Source organism: Malurus melanocephalus, unplaced genomic scaffold, assembly GCF_030028575.1.
Source record: "Malurus melanocephalus ecotype Western Australia unplaced genomic scaffold, MMel_1.1 scaffold_17, whole genome shotgun sequence".
Classification (NCBI taxonomy): domain Eukaryota; kingdom Metazoa; phylum Chordata; class Aves; order Passeriformes; family Maluridae; genus Malurus; species Malurus melanocephalus.
Window position 1 is genome coordinate 3,909,799 of NW_026623249.1, and position 21,211 is coordinate 3,931,009.

Below are 21,211 nucleotides of genomic sequence, written 5' to 3' on the forward strand. Positions count from 1 at the left end.
TGTCATGTGATCCCAYACTGCAAGACTGGGGAAGAATTTCAATTTGAAGTGCAGTTAATTGGAACYTGTCTATCACTGGTGTCAAATGAAGTCACCTTTAACCACCAAATCTTTAAGTTTGATCGTTTGAGATTACATCTTATTCCTATCTGTTTGCTTGAGTTGCGTAAGTAAATGTGGTTTTTTTAACGGAAAAGAGGAAAGAAGAGCTGGTAGTGATTTATCACAAGCCTATATGGGATTACAGTGATGCTGCCTATATGCTTATGACAAGCTTGTATGGAGAAGGAGAGATTGATGCAGAAACACATRAACTGCAGCCTGCAACCAACTGCTACTTTCCTCTGCAAATGGAATGCTGCTTATGAGTTACACAGGAAAAGGCTGTTGGGTAGTCAGTAGAGTAAACTTGTTAATGAGATGACTGGCCCTCATGGATTGCATATGATTTGCTAAAACTTTACCTTGCAGTGTGTAAAAATAGAAGAAAGGGCAAGGGTCCTGAGAACTTAGTCTTAAAACAATTAGATTAAAAGAATAAGGTTTTCTGTTGTGCCTTAGTGTGTTTTGTATAGCAAAATGATTAATATTTTTTAATATATGTAATTACTTATAGTGTTTGGCCTGTGCATTCCTTGCAGAACAATGGGCATTCCTTGTAGAATTGCTAAAAAATCTAATGAAATGGGATTGAAGCAGTTCTTGGAGAGTGAAGAACTGCAACTTAATGCAGAAAGGACAAGCATAGAGAGTGTAGACTTTTGATTTGGTTCCTTATTAGGAACAGGTGGCTATGGAGGGAATTACAGCAGGTGAGATATGAATTACCAGGTCATGGCCTAGAGGACAACAGGGCTAGTTTAGGAGAAACAGTAGTATTTTGATGAGGACTGCTGTGTGAAAAAATTGAAGTCCTAAGTGGCTCAAACAAATCATGAGTTTTGACAGTTGAAAAARGAAGAGGTAAGGTAAAGGTTTACAGATGTCTTGCATACCGTGTGCTCTCAGATGGGAATGTGGATTTGGGAAGAAGATAAGGACTAAGAAAAGGGACATTTGGAACAGATTTATCAAAAATCTGTGAAAAACTTGTCTGTGATATTAGGGGCATATATTAGGCTTGATATACTTAATTCCAGTGTCTCTCTTATGCAAGGTGTGATTTTGCCTGGAATAYGGATTCTGTAGGATTCATGTGTCCTAAATACCAGTGAAGCTTGGTAATGGCTTTCATGATGCTTCCAGCTTCACAAAGTGATCTGTTTTGAAGCTCCAGAAAGAAATATGCTGCATTTTTCTTTACTATTTGAGATGTAACTGTATTGTGGGAAGAAAATAGGCACTTTTTATGGTGATTAAGATCTGGTGTGATTAAAAAAAATCAGTTTTTGTTACATAATAAATTAAAGGTGTTTCCTGGAAAGGATTGTCAGATTTTCCTTCTTACAAGTGTTTGAGTTAGTTGTAGCATCATTAAGTGTGGACTGGGTGAGAGGGGACCTTGTCTGGTGTCAGTGGCAGCTGATGTTCTGAGTTTCTGAAGCCTTTGTGAATATATATCCTAAGCTTCTGAATGACAAAAACCCCAACTGCTTCTAAACAAAAAAAGCAGAAGTGGTTGGAATCTTTAGTTAGAGAGTTACAGGGAAGGAGTCTGGGACATAATGTTTGCAGTGAATTTAAATTGCTTGTTTGTTGATAAGTTCAGGAAGATACACAGAGGAGTTATGGGATTGATGCTTCACTTGGAGGTCACCAGTGCTGTGCCTCAGGCATTTTCGAAGTTTGTTTAAGAAAAAGGGTGAAGAGAGCAACAAGTAATTAAATTTYCTTCACAAAAGTCTAGATCCTTGTTATTGTTGAACCATTAATGGTTTTGCATGGTAGGTGGGGTCTTCATTTTTTTTGTATTCTTCTGTTTTCTAGCTGCAAATCCTATGGGAGTGAATGGAGGCGTAGGGGTTCAACCCCCAAATCTGCTGCCTGACTCAATGTTACATCCAACCATGAATTCTCAAAAGTAAGTTGAATCTTTTGTACCCCAGTGATTTTGTTTTGATCTCATGGCACTTCTTGCATAAACAATGGAGTAAATGTCATTGATGGCTATCTCTCCCTTTGGATTTTGTAGCTTCTGTTCCAGTTTTCCAAATTCTTGGGTAGAACAGCATGCGCTCTTTCGTGGTGTGGTTTGKTATCTGTGCAGCAATTTCTGCAGTTTGTCCATTGATTAGGGAATGGCTGAACTAGCACTTTGTCCTAACATTATTCTAAAAGAGGCTATGACAGTAAGATGACTAAGCTGGGGCTAGACTTTTGCCCTCAATTCTTGCTCTGTTTTTGAAGCCCCATGATGAGTGAAAGCGCCAATGTTGCCAGTTTGGGAGCCATGCCAACAGCTCAACCATCCAATACCGGAATTCGAAAGCAGTGGCATGAAGACATTACTCAGGATCTCCGAAACCACCTTGTTCATAAATTGTGAGTAGCTAATATCAAGACAGTCTCCTGTTAAGTGCATTGCTGTCTCAGAGGCATTTTGGGGACAGCAGTGGTGCAGAAGGAAGCCTGACTTGCAGAGCTAGAGGAGCAGGGAGTGAATTTGGTCAGTATGCATGAGAAGAGAAAGCAGAAGCCCAAAAGATGGAGCTGCATCTGCTGGTTTGGGGCTGTTGTCATGGAAGTTTCCCACTCCATACTCAAGCCATCTACCCCTGGAAACAGTAGCAGTGCTCCATTCTGTCAGCAGATTTGCGTGCCGCTCTAKATTCAAACTGCTGGGTTTAAATGCTGGTCTGGGAACATTCTAATCACTTGTGTGCATTATTTTTATATTTTCTTCTCTCCCCTCAGAGTCCAAGCCATATTTCCTACTCCTGATCCTGCAGCACTGAAGGATCGACGTATGGAGAATCTGGTGGCATATGCTCGGAAAGTGGAAGGGGATATGTATGAATCAGCAAACAGCAGGGTGAGATGCCATTGCTTGTTGTCTAGTCCTGCATTTCTACCTTGATAGTGTAGTGATTGGGAAGGAAGAGGAATGGAAGCATAGATGGGACTCCCAAGCTGAGGAAGCAAGGGTTTAGAGGTTGCTGGATGAGGTCTAGGAACCAGCCAGTTGAAGGCTCCTGCTTGGGTGTGCCAGGAGTTGAGATGTGCTATGCCTGAGGCTTCTCACAGTCCCCTAAAAACAGTATTGAAGCTCTTGACTGTGATTGTCCCAGTGAAGTGTTGGACACAAGAAGAGGAATGTCTGGTGTTGGCCTAACAGTTGAGGGCAGTGCCCTTAGCAGTGGCCGTTTTTGTCCTCCTGAGTCCCTGAAAAGGGAAAGACTGCCCCCCACCCCAAGCCAAAATGTGTGTAAGAATGCTTTGCTAGTTTATATCACTGGGACCCTTGCTTTTCCTTAATGTGTGTGTCATCTCTGTTCTTGACTTTTATACCTCCCCAACAGGCAGAGTACTATCACTTGCTAGCAGAGAAGATCTACAAGATTCAAAAGGAGTTGGAGGAGAAACGAAGAACCAGGCTGCAGAAGCAAAATATGATCCCAAATGCTCCGGGCATGCCACAGGCTTCCATGAATCAAGGGCCCAATATGGGACAGCCACAGCCAGGAATGTCTGCAAGTAAGAACCTTTGGGTTACTGATTACCTGATGCAGGAAATCGTGTACTGTCATTTCAGTAGGCTGACGACCATTTAGCCATTCATGGATACCTGACTTGCTTATGAGTTATTGTTCATTGTTGTACCTTGATAACATGCTTCAAATTTGTCGCCAGTTTCTGAAATCTGACTCTTAAGTCAGAGGATATTTCTGTCAATAGGTGTACTTACGTTTTAAGGCAGTGCTTGAGTTTGCCTCATACTTTAGGTATACTGTACTCTGTACATTTATTTTTTTATACATGAGTTTTAATGTGCAATTCTCACTAAAATGTTTTGCGGATAAATTCTGGTGGTCTTCTGAATTAGGTGATTTTCAATGTCTTTTTTCTAGATGGTCCTCTTCCTGATCCAACCCTGATACGTGCCAATGTGCCAAACCAGATGATGAACCGCATGCAGGCACAGCCAGGTAAATATTTGAAGAAAATTTGCTGCTGTGATTTTTGAAGGAATCTTGGAATTGGGCAGCTCTTACTGAAGCATCAGAGACTGTTTTATATTTATTACATAGTTATGTAAGAATGATACAATATAGACAGCTATTCTCTTAATGAAATGTAAAAAYTGCATATGAAACAAAGTATCTAGTAGCATTTCATCTTGTGATTTTGAGCTGCACATTAGCTGCTTGCTTTGTTAAATAATAAGCTTAATGCTTTTAAAATCTTTGATCATGTGTACATAGAATGGTGGAATCAGTCAAACACGGTAAGCCCAGCCAGCTCAGGTGAGGRCATTGTGACAGAAGGAATATGATGAGAATTATTGCTCGGGAAAAAAGGGCAGAACCTTTATTACACATTCAAAATGTGTTATAGTCAATTTAAGAAACAGTTTGAGATTCARTAAGTGAATTTCTAATATTAAGATAATGCAACTTTCTGTAGAAAGTTGATCTTCAACAGCAGGTGAGACACTTAACCAGTATTTGTCACATGTACAGTAGTTCTCAGAGTTTTGATAACACACATTTTGAAGGGGAAAAAGCTGATCTGTATTCTGAAACAGTATGGTAGCTTGGACACTATATTTAAATAGTTCATAGAAGGCAATATTTGATTGAAAGCTGATTGCTAGAAAGCAAAACTAGAAAGAAAGAAGCAGCATTTCTTCTCCAAATGTTGAATGGTGCCCAAAGGAGATTTCAGGCCTTTGTTTACAAGTGGTTTTTTGGCACAAACCCACAGGAATGAATCAGTTTGGCCAGATGAACATGCAGCTGTCACCGATGGGACCCCGACAAACCCCTCCTCTTCAGCACCCTGGACAGCTAAATCAGGCYGGGGCCATGAACCAGGTCAGTGTGCCTTCCCTTCAGACTTGAGTTCACAGGTTTGCTTCCCTTTGCTGTGGTTTCCTTAAAATCAATCAATAAAAGAAATTTAAAAATAAATCAAGCATCACTTCTTCATTCTCTTGGCCCCTTGGTTTCTGTCTTTTGCATCTTTTCTAAAGCCTGTCTGATCTTTAGATCTTTGTAGTAAGAATTGCCTAAAAATTGAAGTGGCTTTTTGTTGCATCCTTGAAGCAAGGAATCAAAAATAAATCTTAACTCACAGTCCCAGTCTGAAATCAATATCCTTTTACTTAGCTTTTAAGAGAAATCGTCATAAATTCTGTCTTTTGAGAGGAGCTGTAAGGACGCTTTTGAGTTGTATCCTACAGATAAGTAGCAAGCATCAATTTCTGCAACAAGATGRAAGTTTTTTCATGGGTTTTTTGTTTGGTTTTGTTTTGTGTGTTTTTTTTGTAAAATGGTTTGAAGGTGTATGCACATTGTGTGAAATGAGTTCCTTTTCCAACAGATGGGATTTCCTTCACGTATGCAGCAACCGGGAGTTGGCCAGCCTTCTGGTCAGAATCAGTTTCTACAACAAACTCAGTTCCCTGCTTCTTCCTCTGGAATGAACACAGCGAGCATGCCTATGACTCAGCCTGGCAATCAGACACCAGTTTCTCAAGTAAGTTTCTGATTTCTTGAAGTGGTGTCAGTGAGCTTTGTGGTATACTGGTTACGTTTGTTCAGTTGGTATGGAGACCAATTTGTTTCCTTGAGAGACTTTTTGAATTATAGTCAACCAAATTCATTTGGGACTTTTCATTTTCCTTATGTAGTCCTGAGAATGGTAAAACATTGTTGACTTTTTCTCAGGCTTAAATTTTAAGTGTTAGAGAGAAATTGGTTTAGCTTTGTTTTTATGGAGCAAAGAAGAAATTATGACTCAGCATGCAGTAGTTAAGATTCTGTTGCTGAACAGTGAAGCAGCAGAGCCTGAGAAATTAAAAAGTGGCAGAATAAGTCATATAAAGGCACCTCTATCCAGGCCTGTGTGTTGCTGGCTTTGGGGGTTAGGAGGGTTATCACTGCTGAATATCTGAACTTACAGTCTAGCAGTTTCCTTTCTGTCCTCTCCCTCCCCCTTTTCAGCAAGAACCTTTCAGGCCAGGAAGAAGTAGGGAACGTCAGTTTGCTTCTCATTGATGCTTCTTCCTAGTTTGCAGGCAAGATTATTGTGGAGTTACAGTTTTTTATCTTGACCAATACAATTTTTTTTTTTTTTGTAATTTGATAATGATAGACTTAAAACTGTACTTATTTGTGATGATAAAAAAAGTTTCTAGTCTTGGGGGTGGAGGCATGGGCACACTAAGTGTATTTGAATGCAGTTTTTGACTGTGGTGCATTGTCCCATATTCAAATATACAAATCTACCGTTTTAGAAAGAAATGCTTTGCAAACCTGGAGTGTAGGTGTGCCATTCTTTAAATATATCAGCAAGTATAGGTTACTCCTTTGAAACTTCCCTAAGAGATATGAATGAATTATAAAACAACCATATGTTTGTGTAGAACAAAATGAATCAAATTTCTGCTTGTGAAAGAGCTTTTAAAAGTGAAGCAGATAGTTTGTTGCATTTTTTAAAGTATGCTGTGGGAAAGCAGACATTGGACAGTAATTTCTCTTGCTGTTCTATTTTAAATCATTGCAAATGTGTACCTGTTTTCCAACAGGCACAAATGACCAGCGCTTCCTGTCCTGTGAACTCTCCTGCAATGGCTCCAGGTTCTCAAGGGAGCCATATTCACTGCCCACCTCTTCCACAGCCTCCCATGCACCGAAATTCTCCTTCACCGGTACCTAGCCGAACCCCAACACCTCACCACACACCCCCAGGCTTGGGATCACAGCAACAGCAGGTAGCAGCAGCAGCTGCCACCGCTGCCCCCACACCTGCTCCTCAGGCAATGCCACCTGGACCACAGTCCCAAACTATGCACCCCCCTCAAAGGCAGACTCCAACACCTCCGCAGGCACAGCTGCCTCCACAAGTCCAGCCTCCAGTTCCAGTTACCCCTTCTGCAGAGCAACAGCAGCAGCCTTTGTCACAACAAAGCACGACTGCATCTGTTCCCACACCAACAGCACCGCTGCAACCTCAGCATCCCACAACACCTGTAAGGAAATACTTTCATTGTGCTTTCCCTGCAAATGTTTAAGTYCTAATTTTCAGTTGTGTGCTCCTGGCATATTTAATATTAAAATAGGGATTTTTTTGTATTTAGAGAATAACCTTTTATGTCAAAACAAGTCTGTAGATCATCTGTTGTTTCCAGAGAGGACACCTTTTTCAGAATTCTAGTGCATGATTTGAAATTCACTGTGAAACATGGATGAGGCTTTTGGTTATGTCTACACATGCATGGTGCTTGTATACAACAGGGAAACAATATGTCATTTTCTGTCTACCAGGCTTTCCAGTGCATGTTTCTGATGCATGTTTTCCTATAGTTGAGATTGTGGGACTCTGTATTCTTCAGGGAAAGCAAATAGAAGACTTTCAGACTTGGTGGAAATGTAGCATAGGTAAAACATAGATTAGAGAAAGAAAAATAAGTTCATTAGAAGCCTGTTTGTAATGTGTATTTTGKTCCCTCAGCTTTCACAGCCAGCTGTGAGCATTGATGGGCAGGTATCCAACCCCCCATCCACCAGCAGCACAGAGGTGAACTCTCAGCAGACTGTTCCAGAGCAGCAGCAGCCACCTTTGCAGGAAGTGAAAATGGAGATTAAAGCGGAAGAAGGGGAACCAGAACAAACAGAGATGCAAATGGAGGAGAAATCTGAGGTGAGATTGGTAACCAGATGTTGGGTAGAATACCTTCATCTAGTATTGCTAGATGCTGTCATTCTGTCCAGAGTTCAGGGAGASCTGAGCTGTAGGTGTTAACTGTTGCTGCCGCAGTTTTGACTGTTGTCTTCTTTGTCTTACTCTTAAAGAAGGGTCTGTGTTTTCTGGTGAAATTGTGGTAGAAGCCAGTGGCCACAGGAAGGACCATTATATTGTGGTTGTGAAGCTTTGCTTTGGTAAATGCCGATGTGAAAATGCACTCAGATCAGTCCTACAGCTATTAAAATATCAGATACTAAGATGAGAGGAAATGGCTTCAGATTGTGCTGGGGCAGTTTAGATTAGATGTTTGGAAAAACTTCACTGACAGGCTGCCCAAGGAAGTGGTTGAGTCMCCATTCATGGAGGTATTTAGAAGATGKGTAGATGTGGCACTTTACGACAGGGCATAGTGATGGACTGGGCAGCGCCAGGTTAATRTTGGACTCAGTCTTAAAGGTCTTTTCCAACTTGAATTATTCTATATATACATGATGGCCTGTGTTACTGGGCTTTGACAACTTGTCACAAGGACATCTAGGAGTGTGTGTGCCAGTCGCATCATCCTGGCAGCTCTGGTATATGAGAGACTGTTAGACCTGCCTGAAGAGCTGGAGAAGTACCCATGTGTCTACTTGCATCTCAGAACTCGTTAGCAGCTCATCATTGCTACTACTGCAGTGTTTAAAGATGCATTCTAACACATTTGCTCAAGTTTTAGGCAAGTTTTCACTACAAAGGAGATAAAAGAGTGGGTGGGAAGCATGACAGATAGATTTTCAGGACAGAAATGTGGATGGGTGGGCTCCCAGGAGATATAAATGACAGGCTCCAAACTCCTTTCCAGGCTAAAGTAGAACCAGTCGTGGAGGAATGTAAACCAGACCCAATGGAGCAAGAAGAGAAGAAACCTGAAGTGAAGACTGAAGTACCAGAGGGGGAAGAAAGACCGACTACTCCAGCAACTCAGTCTTCTCCAGCAGCTGGGCAGTCTAAGAAAAAAAGTAAGCAGAAACACTGTTCTTACTTAAATTAACTGCATCTCCCTACAGACATCTCTGTKGGAGAAAAAACCTGGGCTTTCCTTTTTAGTACTTAGTAGGCTTATATGGATTGTTCGTTGTGGCTTTTGGACAAAAATATCTAGTAGTACATGTGCTTATAATTGGCTTTGGGCAACTTCTTCAAGCCTTTAGAATTAGACACTAAGCCATAGTAAAATGGTCAATACAATGGAAATTTGAAATAGTCAGTTACAGATTTTCTAGACCATTTTTTTTTTCTTGGGGCCTCAGAGAGGGGATGTGTCTGGTGAGTAGAGATGGTTCACATYCCAGTGTCTTCTTATGGTCTCCTTTTCTTCAGGTGGTCATGGTAATATTCTCCTTGTGACTCAGTGTTGCAGAGGATAAACAAGCTGTGCTAAGTACCTTAAACCCATTGTTTGTACCTTTTTGCACAGACATTCACATTTTCTAGCAGGTTTCTTCCTTCCAGCTGTTTCTGCAATCTTTCTAATGGTGGTTGTTTTTTTAAGTTTTCAAGCCAGAAGAGTTACGGCAGGCACTCATGCCAACACTGGAGGCACTTTACCGTCAGGATCCGGAGTCTCTTCCATTTCGACAGCCGGTGGATCCCCAACTACTAGGAATTCCTGTGAGTGTCTTAGCAAGATAATTTCTTGGTTTTAATTCAAAACTACTGTATTTTAACATACCTGTTTGAGAACATCTTAAGTCCGTGTTGTTAACAACTTTATATTGATAAGTTTCTGGAGGTTTAGCTTAGGCAGTGGAACATGCAGGATCTGACTTACKAATGCTTGTTTGCTTATGTTCCCTTTAATAAATATGCAGATATGTCATGCATTGGAATGATTTACCAACAGAACCCCAATGCTATATGGACTTTCTATGATTGTTGCTTCATGCTGTGATGCTTTTATTGCTGAATATTGTAGGTGTTCCTCATAATGTCTAAATCTTGTCTCAAGATGTGGGAAACAAAGCTAATCAAGCCCACTTAAAAATATCCATTAATGATTGTTATAAAAAAGAAAGAGACTGTTTAAGTTAGAGGATTGTTTAGGTTGAATTTTCTGCTTGTTTTAGAATTGTCTTGAGAAGACAGTTTTCATTCAAGGATCCGTGTTTTTAATCTCTCTGAGTTRACCACACATATTCACATAATATAAACAAATACATAGATACAGAAGTCCTATTTAGGTGCTTCATTTTTTTCCCTGAGCTTTTGTTTGGTTTTGGTGTGGGTTTTTTTAAGGCAGATGCTGCAATATTTTAAGGCCTGAGGTATTACAAGCATTTATACACTTGCTAATACTTGTAACAAGCTTTCAATTGACTGTCATATTCTGCAGACTTTTGTAGAAGCTGCACYGTAATTGATGGCAGATTGGAAAAAGGCACCCTTTAGAGGAGACGTGATGTTTTATCATAGAATAAAGTTATTTACTTTTGTTAGGTTTTCTGGGCTACCAAAAACTATTGCTTTATATGAATGTTCTTGTGTATGTTTTTGGATCACAATGGCTGCAAAAACATTGGCATTTTCTGCTCTTTGTATACTTGTTTTTCTGATTAAAATTAGAGTGACTTTATTTCATTAGTTGTGAATGTGCAACAGCACCTGAGAAGTAAAGGAATAATGAAAAGAAAGCACTGGGGAACTATGTAGTGTTACATAGYGATTGCATTCTGTGTCACAAGCAGTTTGACAATCAAGTCAGGGAGGAACCTGTTTTTCTTGATGAGAGGAATTTATACGCTGAGAATGCACATGCTGTCATGTCACAACATAGTTCTCTAGTAGAGTTTTGATGTGCTGTGTATTCTTGCAGGATTATTTTGACATAGTGAAGAACCCCATGGATCTTTCTACTATCAAGAGAAAGCTGGACACAGGACAGTATCAGGAACCATGGCAGTATGTAGATGACATCTGGCTCATGTTCAATAATGCCTGGTTGTATAACCGCAAAACATCCCGGGTATACAAGTACTGTTCCAAACTGGCAGAGGTGTTTGAGCAAGAAATTGACCCAGTTATGCAGAGCCTTGGTTATTGCTGTGGAAGAAAGGTAAGAAAGTAAATATGTTTAGTCTGCTACTTGCTTCCTTCAATCGAAAGGGAAATATACAGTAGTTGTAGTTGTTATCAGTTATGGTGTGTCAAAAATTTTCAAAGCTTACCAGGATTTAGCAATCTCAAGTAATCTAATTTTGAGTATTTTGTGGATCTTCTAATTCTATCTAGTGCTTAAATCATGTATTTGTATATAAGCCCTTGATGGGGAGAGAAGTTAGTAAAAGAAGGCATATTTTGATTAGGGCAAACCCTTTGGCTATTGCAAATTAAACAGATGTGTTTTTATTACTGCRAAAGTTCTGTATTTCACTGTGTTTTCCTTGTCTTGTTTTGATGTGCTTTCTGTCTTTGGAGCAGAGTTAACTTGAGAATAACAGCCCATTGAATATGTTTTGTGACTAGCACTTTATATACTTTGCTGTACAGAGAGATCCGTGCATAGAGTAAGGTAGAAGTGTGCACTGTCTGGGTCACACTTGCTTTCCACAGAGAGCAAGTGAAAACACGTGTGAGTACTAAGTCAACCCATTCCTCTTTGCAGTTGGAGTTCTCACCACAGACTTTGTGTTGCTATGGCAAACAGCTATGCACCATCCCTCGAGATGCCACTTACTACAGTTACCAGAACAGGTAAGGAATACTCACTTGGTGCAGCTTTGTGCATGCTGCAATCTATCTGTTATAGGCATGCATGTATTTACATAGACACCCTCTTTATATGTGTACACCTTTATGTTTTGAGATAAAAGTTTTTTGCTTGAAGTGCTCTTGAATAGTTTGCCTTGTGTGTTAATAATGATTCCTTCGAGCAAAAGTTCACTGCAGCCTTTATTCTTCCTCTTTTGTTCGCAGAAATATGATTTACTACATTTTGATCCTGCAGTTAATTAAATCTTCAGTTACCTACGAATCATATCTACTAGTCTGTTGCCTTTGGCTCCTTCTGTGCAGCACTATTTTTCATACTCAGCAGAGCTCTGAGTAGACTATGCAGAAAATATATTAATGCCCATAATACRTATTATTTTTGGCAAGTCTTTGTTTTTCTCATTATGTGAACACCAAAGAGCAAACTTACTCCTGTATTGCACATGTAAATTGGAAGATCTGGGTATTCAGATCTTTAGCAGATTGATGCTTGCTKTTTCTCGTAGTTTCCTAAAGGGAATTGTCTTGGCATTAGCTATCAGTAGCTCTGTAAATTGCTGTCACTTCTACAGCTCTTTTGGGTATGTTTTTTACTTGGGGTTTACTAAAGAATTGAAACTTACTTGACTTCTTAAAGGATGTTTCTTGCTAGTCATCTCTGCCAGATGGGGAAATGARGCAGGAAGAAGCAGGCAAACACATGCTTTGATGTTCCCTTGCCTGTCATCAGAATGTACCTGTCAGCAGAGGACTGGTTAACTCCAAGGTCCATCAATTTGTTTAGTTCTGTGCTCCATTCATTCCAACACTTCAAACAAAATAACCTGCCCCAAAACAAACTAGAACAACAAAAAAACAACTGAGGATTTTAACTGAAAGCCAAAATTTTCCCAAACTGTAGTTGCCTTAAGCACCTGGTCAGATGAAAGCAATCAAAGGTTTATATCTTAACCTTTTAAGGCTTCATAAAGGTTTATAGCAGYAAATGGTAGTTTTTAGGCTTTTCCTGTTACTTTAGTCCTAAAATGTCCTGTAATAGCTACTGTAGTTTTAGACTTATTTATAGTTTAGAGCTTTTCATATCATGTCAGTATCTTCTGCTTATGTTTGTCTGTAGGCAAGTACTACATAAACCAAAGGACTATTGCTCAGAAATCTGATGTTTGACATGTTTTCAAATGTTAGAAAGGAATTTTTGCATTGTAAGAGGTACCTACAGGTGACGTGTAGATTAGATCATATATACAGATGTATATATATCTGTAGACTGAAATGTATAGTTTTAGAAGTACTGCTCTCCACATTATCTCAGATGTAAACTGGGAAAGAAGGTTGATACTTCTCTTTTCAGCTTAACAGCTACAAATAGCATTGATTTGTGTGGCTTTTTAATGAACTTGTTTGAATTTTCTTTTATTTCTTTCTATTTTTAGCTGTCTTGTGCACTCAATTAGTATGCCTTATAATGGAGAAGCCAGAGTTTTAAAACATTTTGAGGGCTAGGGTAGAATCTTGAATTACTCTATTATACTGAAGTACAAATAAAAGCTTTCTCTGTAATGCTTGCTGTAGTGATGGCTGGACTGTTCTGTGTGCAAACTGGACTATGGTGGAATCATATCCATGTAGAGCATTATGTGTCTAGTTAATTTTAGTTAACATAGAGTTTGACAGTTCTATTAATTAGTCTGTAAGAACTTTGAGGACAGATTTTATTGTTCTTAAAGTTTATGGTACTTAGCTTTTCCTTTGAACTGGGAGAGAATTCTGTGACCCTCAACAATGATATATTTAAGATGGAAAACTACCCCTCTTCCGTTAATCTCCTGCAGATCCTCCTCCCAGCAGAACTGTTGTGCTGATGTACAAGTCAGAGTAGCAGTTCTTCCTTCCTTCTGCTCTTTCCCTTGTCTCATTTTAATTCTTTGCTGTACRTGGCATGGATTATTAAAATGAAGAGGGTATGGGTATGCTAAAATGGAATASTCTTGTTTAATTTGTTTTTATCGTTTGCTGCTTGTGAACCCATTTGAGAAATTTAATGCTAATCTGTGCTTTGCCTTGGCTTTCTGCTTTGTGTTGTCTTGTCTTGCTTCTATGTTTTTGGTTTTGTCCTGCAAACCCCCATTTCTTTGTTCGTATGTGTGTTATTTTTTTAATTTCTCCTTCATGCTTGTCATTGTCTGCACTTGGCTTTGATTGTGCAAAAAAAAAAAAAAAATCCAAACCAAAAAACCAAACCAACCAAACACAATGTGGGGCCCATAAATCTGCATCATTGAATATCCTTGTCGCCGTTGATGACCTGCTCTCTGCTCCTGTCCCTTCCTTGGCCTGCTGTGATTGGTGGCTCCGTTGCTTGACTTGGGCTGTGTTGTGTGGACGGAGCAGTTCACCCAAATATGGCCTTCTTGCTGACAGGTATCATTTCTGTGAGAAGTGCTTCAACGAAATCCAAGGGGAGAGCGTTTCTCTGGGAGATGACCCATCACAACCTCAAACGTGAGTTATTTCTGTTTGCTTGGGCTGTGCATTCATGAGCTGCATCATGCTCTACAGTGCTTTCTGTAGGGAAAGAGTTTAGCTGTAGGTTTTTAGGCTAGTAGAGGGTGGATGATACATCSTTCATAAAAGCCTGGACTTGTGCTGGTCTTGAAAACGTGGACTGGCTGAACTAGTGAAAAATAAGTACTTAGTGCTTAGAATTGCAACTTCACCAACAAAAGGGAAAGAAGAAAATGGCTTTTTCCCTGAGAAAAGTGGAACTATTCTACTGCAGAAAAATAACTGTGCCTGGAGGCAAATATGTGGCAGACATAACTTGAAATGTCAAACGTGCATTTTCTATATACACTAGCTATGCTATTAAAGTTGTATTCAGCATCAGGTTGATTTTCATCCAAATCAGAAGTAGGCAACCTCACTTTGCCATCCCAATATTTCACTACTGGAATGCCATCTGCCTATGAGAAATATGTGCAGTTGTTGAGAACACAGTAAAAGACTGTACATGGATTTTGCCATGTTGGTGGCAAACTGTTGGGGCCATCTCTCATTTTGCTCTATCCTCCTCATACCTTCCCCCAAAATCCTGAAACAGAATTTTGGGAGACTAAGGAAGTCCTTGAGGGAMAAATGAGTGCCAAGCAGTTACTCTTTGAGCTGTTCAAGAAATCGCTTCGGGGAAAGGCAATGCAACAGCCCTGCAGGTAGAAAAAAAATGAGGAATTTAGCAAAGTCTGRAGCCAGGGAGAGAATTGTTGAAGTTGGTAATTGGACAAACTGAGTTAACTTTCATTTGGAACCAAATTGTGGATGCTCTAGTGGATACTTGGAGAACAGTATTGAAAGTATCTGTTTGGGCTTGGGAAGATGTAAGGATACTGAAAGAGGGTAGATTTAGATTAGATACAAGGAAGAAATTCTTCACTGTGAGGCTGGTGAGGCACTGGAAAATATTGCACAGAGAAGTTGTGGATGCCCCATCACTGGAAGTGTTTAAGGCCAGGCTGGATGGAACTTGAGTGACCCGGTTTCAAGGAAGGTGTCCCTGAYAATGGCAGGACGGCTAGGACTAGATGATCTCTTAAGGTCTCTGCCAGCTCAGACCATCTTAGGGTTCTGTGATCTACCTTTCTGGAAGGAAAAAGAAAGAAATAATGTTTGTGTGTTGGTCAGTACGATGGCCCATGTCTCAGYGGATAGGTGGATTGCTGTTCTAGTGGAAGCAAAGACCTGAAGTTACATCAATATATAGATCTAGAGTGTATCATGGGAATATATATTGTGGATCCTGTTTAAGTTCCATGGACCATGTTATAAGAATAGTTTGAAGTAACTGGTGTATTTATCTTTAATAATTTATTTTATAAGGAGCTTCAAGTATTCTGCAGGTGGCACTATTTAGAATAAATACTGAAATAAGAGGAGATGGCAGGTTAATTCATTTCATGCAATTTGGAGTGAGTCTGTGTCACTGCTTCTCAGAGAGGCACATACTGAGCTGTACTCGCTCTACAGAACACTCCTTAGGGTGTATTTTCACAGATTTGAGTATTCTTTAAGTTCTGGGGTCTTTTGAACCAGGTTATTTAAAAGCTCCTTGGGACCTCACTGTCAAAAAGATGGAATTTTAGGCTTTTAAAATCACGTARGGAAGATAAAGATAATGTATAATAATGGCTGGGCTGGGGTTGCAGGGTTTGGAAGCTGAAATTCATCCTTAGATGTTTACTCTAGGAGGAGGGCTAGGGGAACCTACCATTCTCTGCTTGAAGAGTGTGAGAGGCATATCAAGTAGTCTMTTCTCTATTAAATACTGATCAGACCCATCCAAAACTTGAATTGTCAGCAAGCTTTAATATTTATCTTGTRTTAAAACTGAATAACGGAACAATGTTCTCTACAAACTATCATCCCACAACAAATTGTTTTCCACGAAGTGGAGTGGCATATACTTTTGTTGTCTGTCACTGTGTAAAATACAATTACTTTTCTTGTGACAGTGAGTGTTTAAAAAATCTGCTTGTAAGTTTTGTCTTGGTTTCTGGATAGGTGTGATATGGCATGAATGTTTGTTGTCTTATGTTAAAACTGAGTTTTATTGCCTGTTTCTCCATAGCACGATAAACAAAGAACAGTTTTCAAAAAGGAAAAATGATACACTGGATCCTGAACTGTAAGTATTGCTGTCACTCTTTGAATGATCCTCATTTTATTATAATTACTTTGTACATTTTCCAATTGTATGCAACTCTGTTAGTTGGTAGGGGCTGCTCAGTAATCAGCATATCCAGCATTCTGTGCTGTGAACCCGAACCCCTGTGCCTGTGCTTGAGAAAAATGTAACACTTCACGTATGGGCTCAAATGACTCCATTTTGTTGTCTTGCATGTGAACTCAACAGAAGGATGAATGCAGATAGCTCTGCTTTAAAACTTGGTTGTGGTAAATGCTCAAGTCTCAGAGCTGATTTAAGTCATTTGGCAGTAGCTCTTGGTACCGTTGGCTTTTCTAGTTGCTGTATTTCACAGACAGTTGTAGTAGAGAGAAGYTGTTCTATTTTGAATCAGCCAGTTCTTCTGTACTGCTCTGAAAGCAGAACTGTAGTCATTCAGTAAGATTAARATGATGGTTACCCAGCTGCTTTCTTTGATATTCCTGAGCAGTTTTTTGAAGCTGCTTTACATSGTCATGCATTGTACACCTATGCTGCTACTCCGCAAACATTATCTTCATTCTCAAATGAATGAGCAAAAAGGATATTTATTGTTCCCACACCAACCTTCTAAAGGCACAAGGGTCAGCCAGTTCTTCTGTTTTGCAAGAGTTGTGGGAAGSAGAGAATAGTAGCTTGATTCATAACTTTTCTTTCCCTTTGTTAAAGTGAAAAGAGAATTTAAGCCTAACTTACAGTATGATACCACATGCTCTAAATAGATTACAGCTATGCAAAGTCTCAAACTTTCAGGCATGTTTGAAAGGAGTCAGATTGTCCCAATACCTGAAGCAACCTTATGTATTTTGCAGAATTATATTTAACAACGTTTGGAAAGTAGACCATAKGACTTATCTCAATTGTCCTCAAATCTCTGCTAATCTTCTGAAAGTGACTTAGGCATTTGCTTCTGTGTTCTTCCTTCCCACCTTTCTGCAGTATATTTGCCTCATATCCCAGGGTTCAAGCGGAGTGGGGCAACTAACAGCCAAGTTTTTCACTGGTTCTTCCTTTCTGACATATGTGAWTCCATTTTCCTCTACTCTTTGTAGCAGCAAGCAGTCCACAGATTTTATCCTTAAAAGGGCTTCACTTGGAAAAAACGAGTGCATAGCACTAAGACAAGCAAATGGTAATAATAATAATGGGTCCCTGCATAGTCTGCCTGACTCGAGCTGGCAGATTCTTAATTTGTTCTGAAGGCTGTTCTCAGCATAGATGTGCCCTCTGTGTTAAATAGACTCACAAGCCTAAATGCTACGTGTGTTCTAATAAAATACTACAAAATACACTAGCAAGTAATGATACTACTAACCTTTGCTCCCCTTTGCCTTTTTTTTGCATTCTGCAGATTTGTTGAATGTATAGAGTGTGGAAGAAAAATGCACCAGATCTGTGTTCTTCATAATGAGATAATCTGGCCTTCTGGGTGAGGAATTTCTCATTATTATGTTGATAGCATATTTGCCGTTTGGTAAAGCTCATGYATAAACTTCCTTATATTGGTTATATTTAAAAGACTGTTTAATGGAAGAAGTTACATGTCCTGAAAATTTTACACAGTCTGTAGGGTAATATCAAATTTAGGCATTATATCTTAGTGTGTTGTGTGTGAAGTTTTCTAATATTTAATGATTCCAGTGCTTCTTTGTATGGAGGAGGGCATTTCAGCCTTTTRTGTTTACAAATGCTAGCCCTTCATGAAAAGATGTTTTTAGTTCTGGTAACAGTTTCAAACTGAKTTATTTTCATACTGCTTTGTAACAACTTTTGTAAAAATATTCTGTAACAACTGAAGAATTTAACAGGTGAATCAACTTTTTTGATCTCAGTGATCAGATCAAATATAAAACCAATGTAGTTTTCTTTAAATACTTCATGAGTCTTGATCGACATACTTGTTCTCTTCTGATTGATTTAAAAGCTTTTAAAAGAATGATAAATTATACGTTAAATAATTACTATAAGAACTTAAATGCCCTATTTCTTGTCAAAAAAGCTGAGTTCTAGCATTCTGTTATCCCATCCACATTGCTGCAGAAGAGGGTGGATGTCCTGTAAGTGAGGAAGAATCATGGAATCATTTCAGTCTACAGTGTATTTGGGCATTTAAAAAAAAATACAGCATTTTTCTTGATGTTGCAGTGTCTTAAATTCATCAGAGACAGCAGTTTGAACCTATTTACTCTAGGAATATTTTGAACCAATATTGCCAGACCTGCCAGTGGAGACTTTCCTGGGCTTGCAGGTGGTGATAGGGGTGACTGGTTGGAGATGTGGCACCTGGAGCTTARATCCACCTCTGCAGCTCTGAAACAGTTGGGCTGTTTTTGCTCTCACTGTTCTTTGTGCTGTCTTTTATTTCAAGTTTCAGTTAAGGTGTTTTCCAGACCAGATAAGATCTGGTGAAAGATTTCTAATAGTAAGATGGTAGAGAATTTGATGGTCTGACTTGGGGTGACTTCACTTTCTCCTATTTTTGCTTCAGCTTCGTCTGTGACGGCTGCCTAAAGAAAACAGGACGAACCAGGAAAGAGAACAAATTCTCTGCTAAAAGTAAGATTCTGACACTAGCACCAGCAAATTTAAATAATAAATTATGAATGGGGAAGAGGTGGTTTTTATACTTTCGTGTTGCATTTGTTTAAGTTTTTTGAAGGAGGATACTTTGGGTTAGTTTTGACAAACATCAGTTCTGTGGTCAGAATGTTTGCACTTGCATGTGTTGTTGTTAGTTAATAGTCTGTTTTACTGAGTATGCATACTGTTTTAGAGCACTCYTACTGCAAGATACACATCTCAATTGCAGGATCATTAGCATTGGGAAATAGTTGATGTGTAACTGCAGTCTAAATTTATGGTAAGCTGTTCAAGTCACCGTGACTATTGCTGCTCTTGAAAGCTTTGATGGAGATAAAAGTTATATCACCTGGTGACAAAACTGTATAGACATTTCTTCTTGATCAAGGCAGCTGATTTGAAGACAGTGTAGGAAGAAATTTGTGTAGTCATTGTCCATCTGTTCTGTAGACAAAATAAGTCTTTCAGAAACTTTTCAGAAGTAACAATGATTTACGTTTTACTGAAATCAAAGAATTCCTGGCCAATCAAGAGCATCAAAATTCWGAAAACCATTCAGTGAATGGCTTCATAATCTGTGTCTTTTTTCACAATCTCCAAAATCAAAACTCCCTAGATTCACCTAGAATACAGGAAGAATACAAGTGTTCTTTTACCATTTCTATCAGTTTTTGTTTTAGCAACCTGAAAGTATTGCACAGTTACTGTAGTAGAGTGGTGGTTAACCRAAAGATGACAAATAGGAAAAATGAAAAGCTGATTGGTGGATGTGTAACTCTGCTTGAAATAATGGCCAGTATTGAGGCAAGCCCTRTTACACCAGAAATCCTACTTTCCCTTTCAGCTTCAGGTGTTTTTCAGCTAATGTTGTACTTCCTTTGTATGAAGATAGTTTGCAAGCTTCTCATTTTCAAAGTATGTTAGTTGCAAATACAGCTGTATTTAGTTTTCTTTCCATATAGAAATATATTCTTTTGGTAAATGGAGCTAGTATGGCTTTATAGACAGAATATACTTTCAAATGAAATGTCTGCTCATGAAGGTATGTCTGAAGCCAGTATTCTGTAATCTAGTTTAAGTAATCTAATCTAATCTAGTTAAGTAATAACTTCTATTCAGGAGAAACCTTAATTGTGATTGACTTTCAAGGTAGAAATTGGGTTGAAATACGATTCTTTACTGATGCAAATAATATATAAGCCATAAATGTGCCTTCAGGGGAAAAGCAGCTCACCCCATCTAGAAATGTTAGGGTTTAAAGATAAAGCTTTAATTTCGGTTAACATACTGCATGTGTTGAGTCATTTTTCATCTAGCATCTGAGTGGAGAAATCACATAGTTCAGTTTTGTATATGTTTGTATACGTTTGTATATGTTAGTRTATGTTCAGAGCTGTATTTTTCTCCTACAGGGTTACCAGCTACAAGACTTGGTACCTTCCTAGAGAACAGAGTCAATGATTTCCTAAAACGACAGAATCACCCTGAGGCAGGAGAGGTCACAGTTAGGGTGGTACATGCATCTGACAAAACTGTTGAAGTAAAACCAGGAATGAAAGCAAGGTATTTAATTACTAATTTTGCTTTCTTTTGGTAGGGAGGTGGAAACTGTTTGTACTTACATTATATACTTTCATTAAATAAAATCATTTAGGTTGGAAAATCGCTCTGAGATTGAGTCCAGCTGTTACCCTAGCACTGCCAAGGCCACTGCTAAACTATGTCTCCAAGTGCCACATCTACGCATCTTCTACGTATCTCCAGGGATAGTGATTCAACCACATCCCTGGGCAGCCTGTTTCAGTACTTGACAGTTGTTTTTGTGAATGAATTTTTTCTAATATCCAGTCAAAAAAGGCTGTTGTATTTAAAACCTCATCAGTAGCTAGTTCTTGACAAACAGATGTTCCAGCAGCATATTGATTTGTTGTGATAAGTGTCATCTTTTTCATAGTAAAAACTRGATGCCTTATGTTTGAATAGTCTACCAACATTTAACTTTCAAATTGCACTAAAATCACACTTARAGTAGCCCTCATCTTTGTTGTCTTCATATAGTAACATGCAGTCTCTGATGTGTGAATATATTTCATATTCTTCTTTACCCTCTGGTCTGCAGGTTTGTAGACAGTGGAGAGATGGCAGAGTCTTTCCCTTACCGAACAAAAGCGCTTTTTGCATTTGAAGAGATTGATGGTGTTGACTTGTGTTTCTTTGGGATGCATGTGCAGGAGTATGGCTCAGACTGCCCTCCACCCAATCAAAGGTGAGGAACCCCATGAAAGTCTATTTTATTTGGTGCTCTCTCATTTGGGT

General features: G+C 39.1%; 1 protein-coding gene across 1 annotated transcript in view; it reads left to right on the forward strand.

The window, feature by feature from the left end:
• Positions 1-21,211, forward strand: part of EP300 (E1A binding protein p300) — a 60,107-nt gene that overhangs the window by 27,790 nt on the left and 11,106 nt on the right. The window contains exons 7-25 of the mRNA XM_057388925.1: positions 1,927-2,020; positions 2,347-2,481; positions 2,854-2,971; positions 3,459-3,633; positions 4,008-4,085; positions 4,864-4,973; positions 5,482-5,637; positions 6,689-7,132; positions 7,615-7,803; positions 8,693-8,849; positions 9,383-9,501; positions 10,703-10,942; positions 11,492-11,580; positions 14,020-14,100; positions 16,220-16,276; positions 17,667-17,744; positions 18,804-18,871; positions 20,308-20,458; positions 21,015-21,161. Of these exons, the coding sequence (XP_057244908.1) occupies positions 1,927-2,020; positions 2,347-2,481; positions 2,854-2,971; positions 3,459-3,633; positions 4,008-4,085; positions 4,864-4,973; positions 5,482-5,637; positions 6,689-7,132; positions 7,615-7,803; positions 8,693-8,849; positions 9,383-9,501; positions 10,703-10,942; positions 11,492-11,580; positions 14,020-14,100; positions 16,220-16,276; positions 17,667-17,744; positions 18,804-18,871; positions 20,308-20,458; positions 21,015-21,161 (2,686 nt within the window). The remainder of the gene's footprint in view (positions 1-1,926; positions 2,021-2,346; positions 2,482-2,853; positions 2,972-3,458; positions 3,634-4,007; positions 4,086-4,863; positions 4,974-5,481; positions 5,638-6,688; positions 7,133-7,614; positions 7,804-8,692; positions 8,850-9,382; positions 9,502-10,702; positions 10,943-11,491; positions 11,581-14,019; positions 14,101-16,219; positions 16,277-17,666; positions 17,745-18,803; positions 18,872-20,307; positions 20,459-21,014; positions 21,162-21,211) is intronic.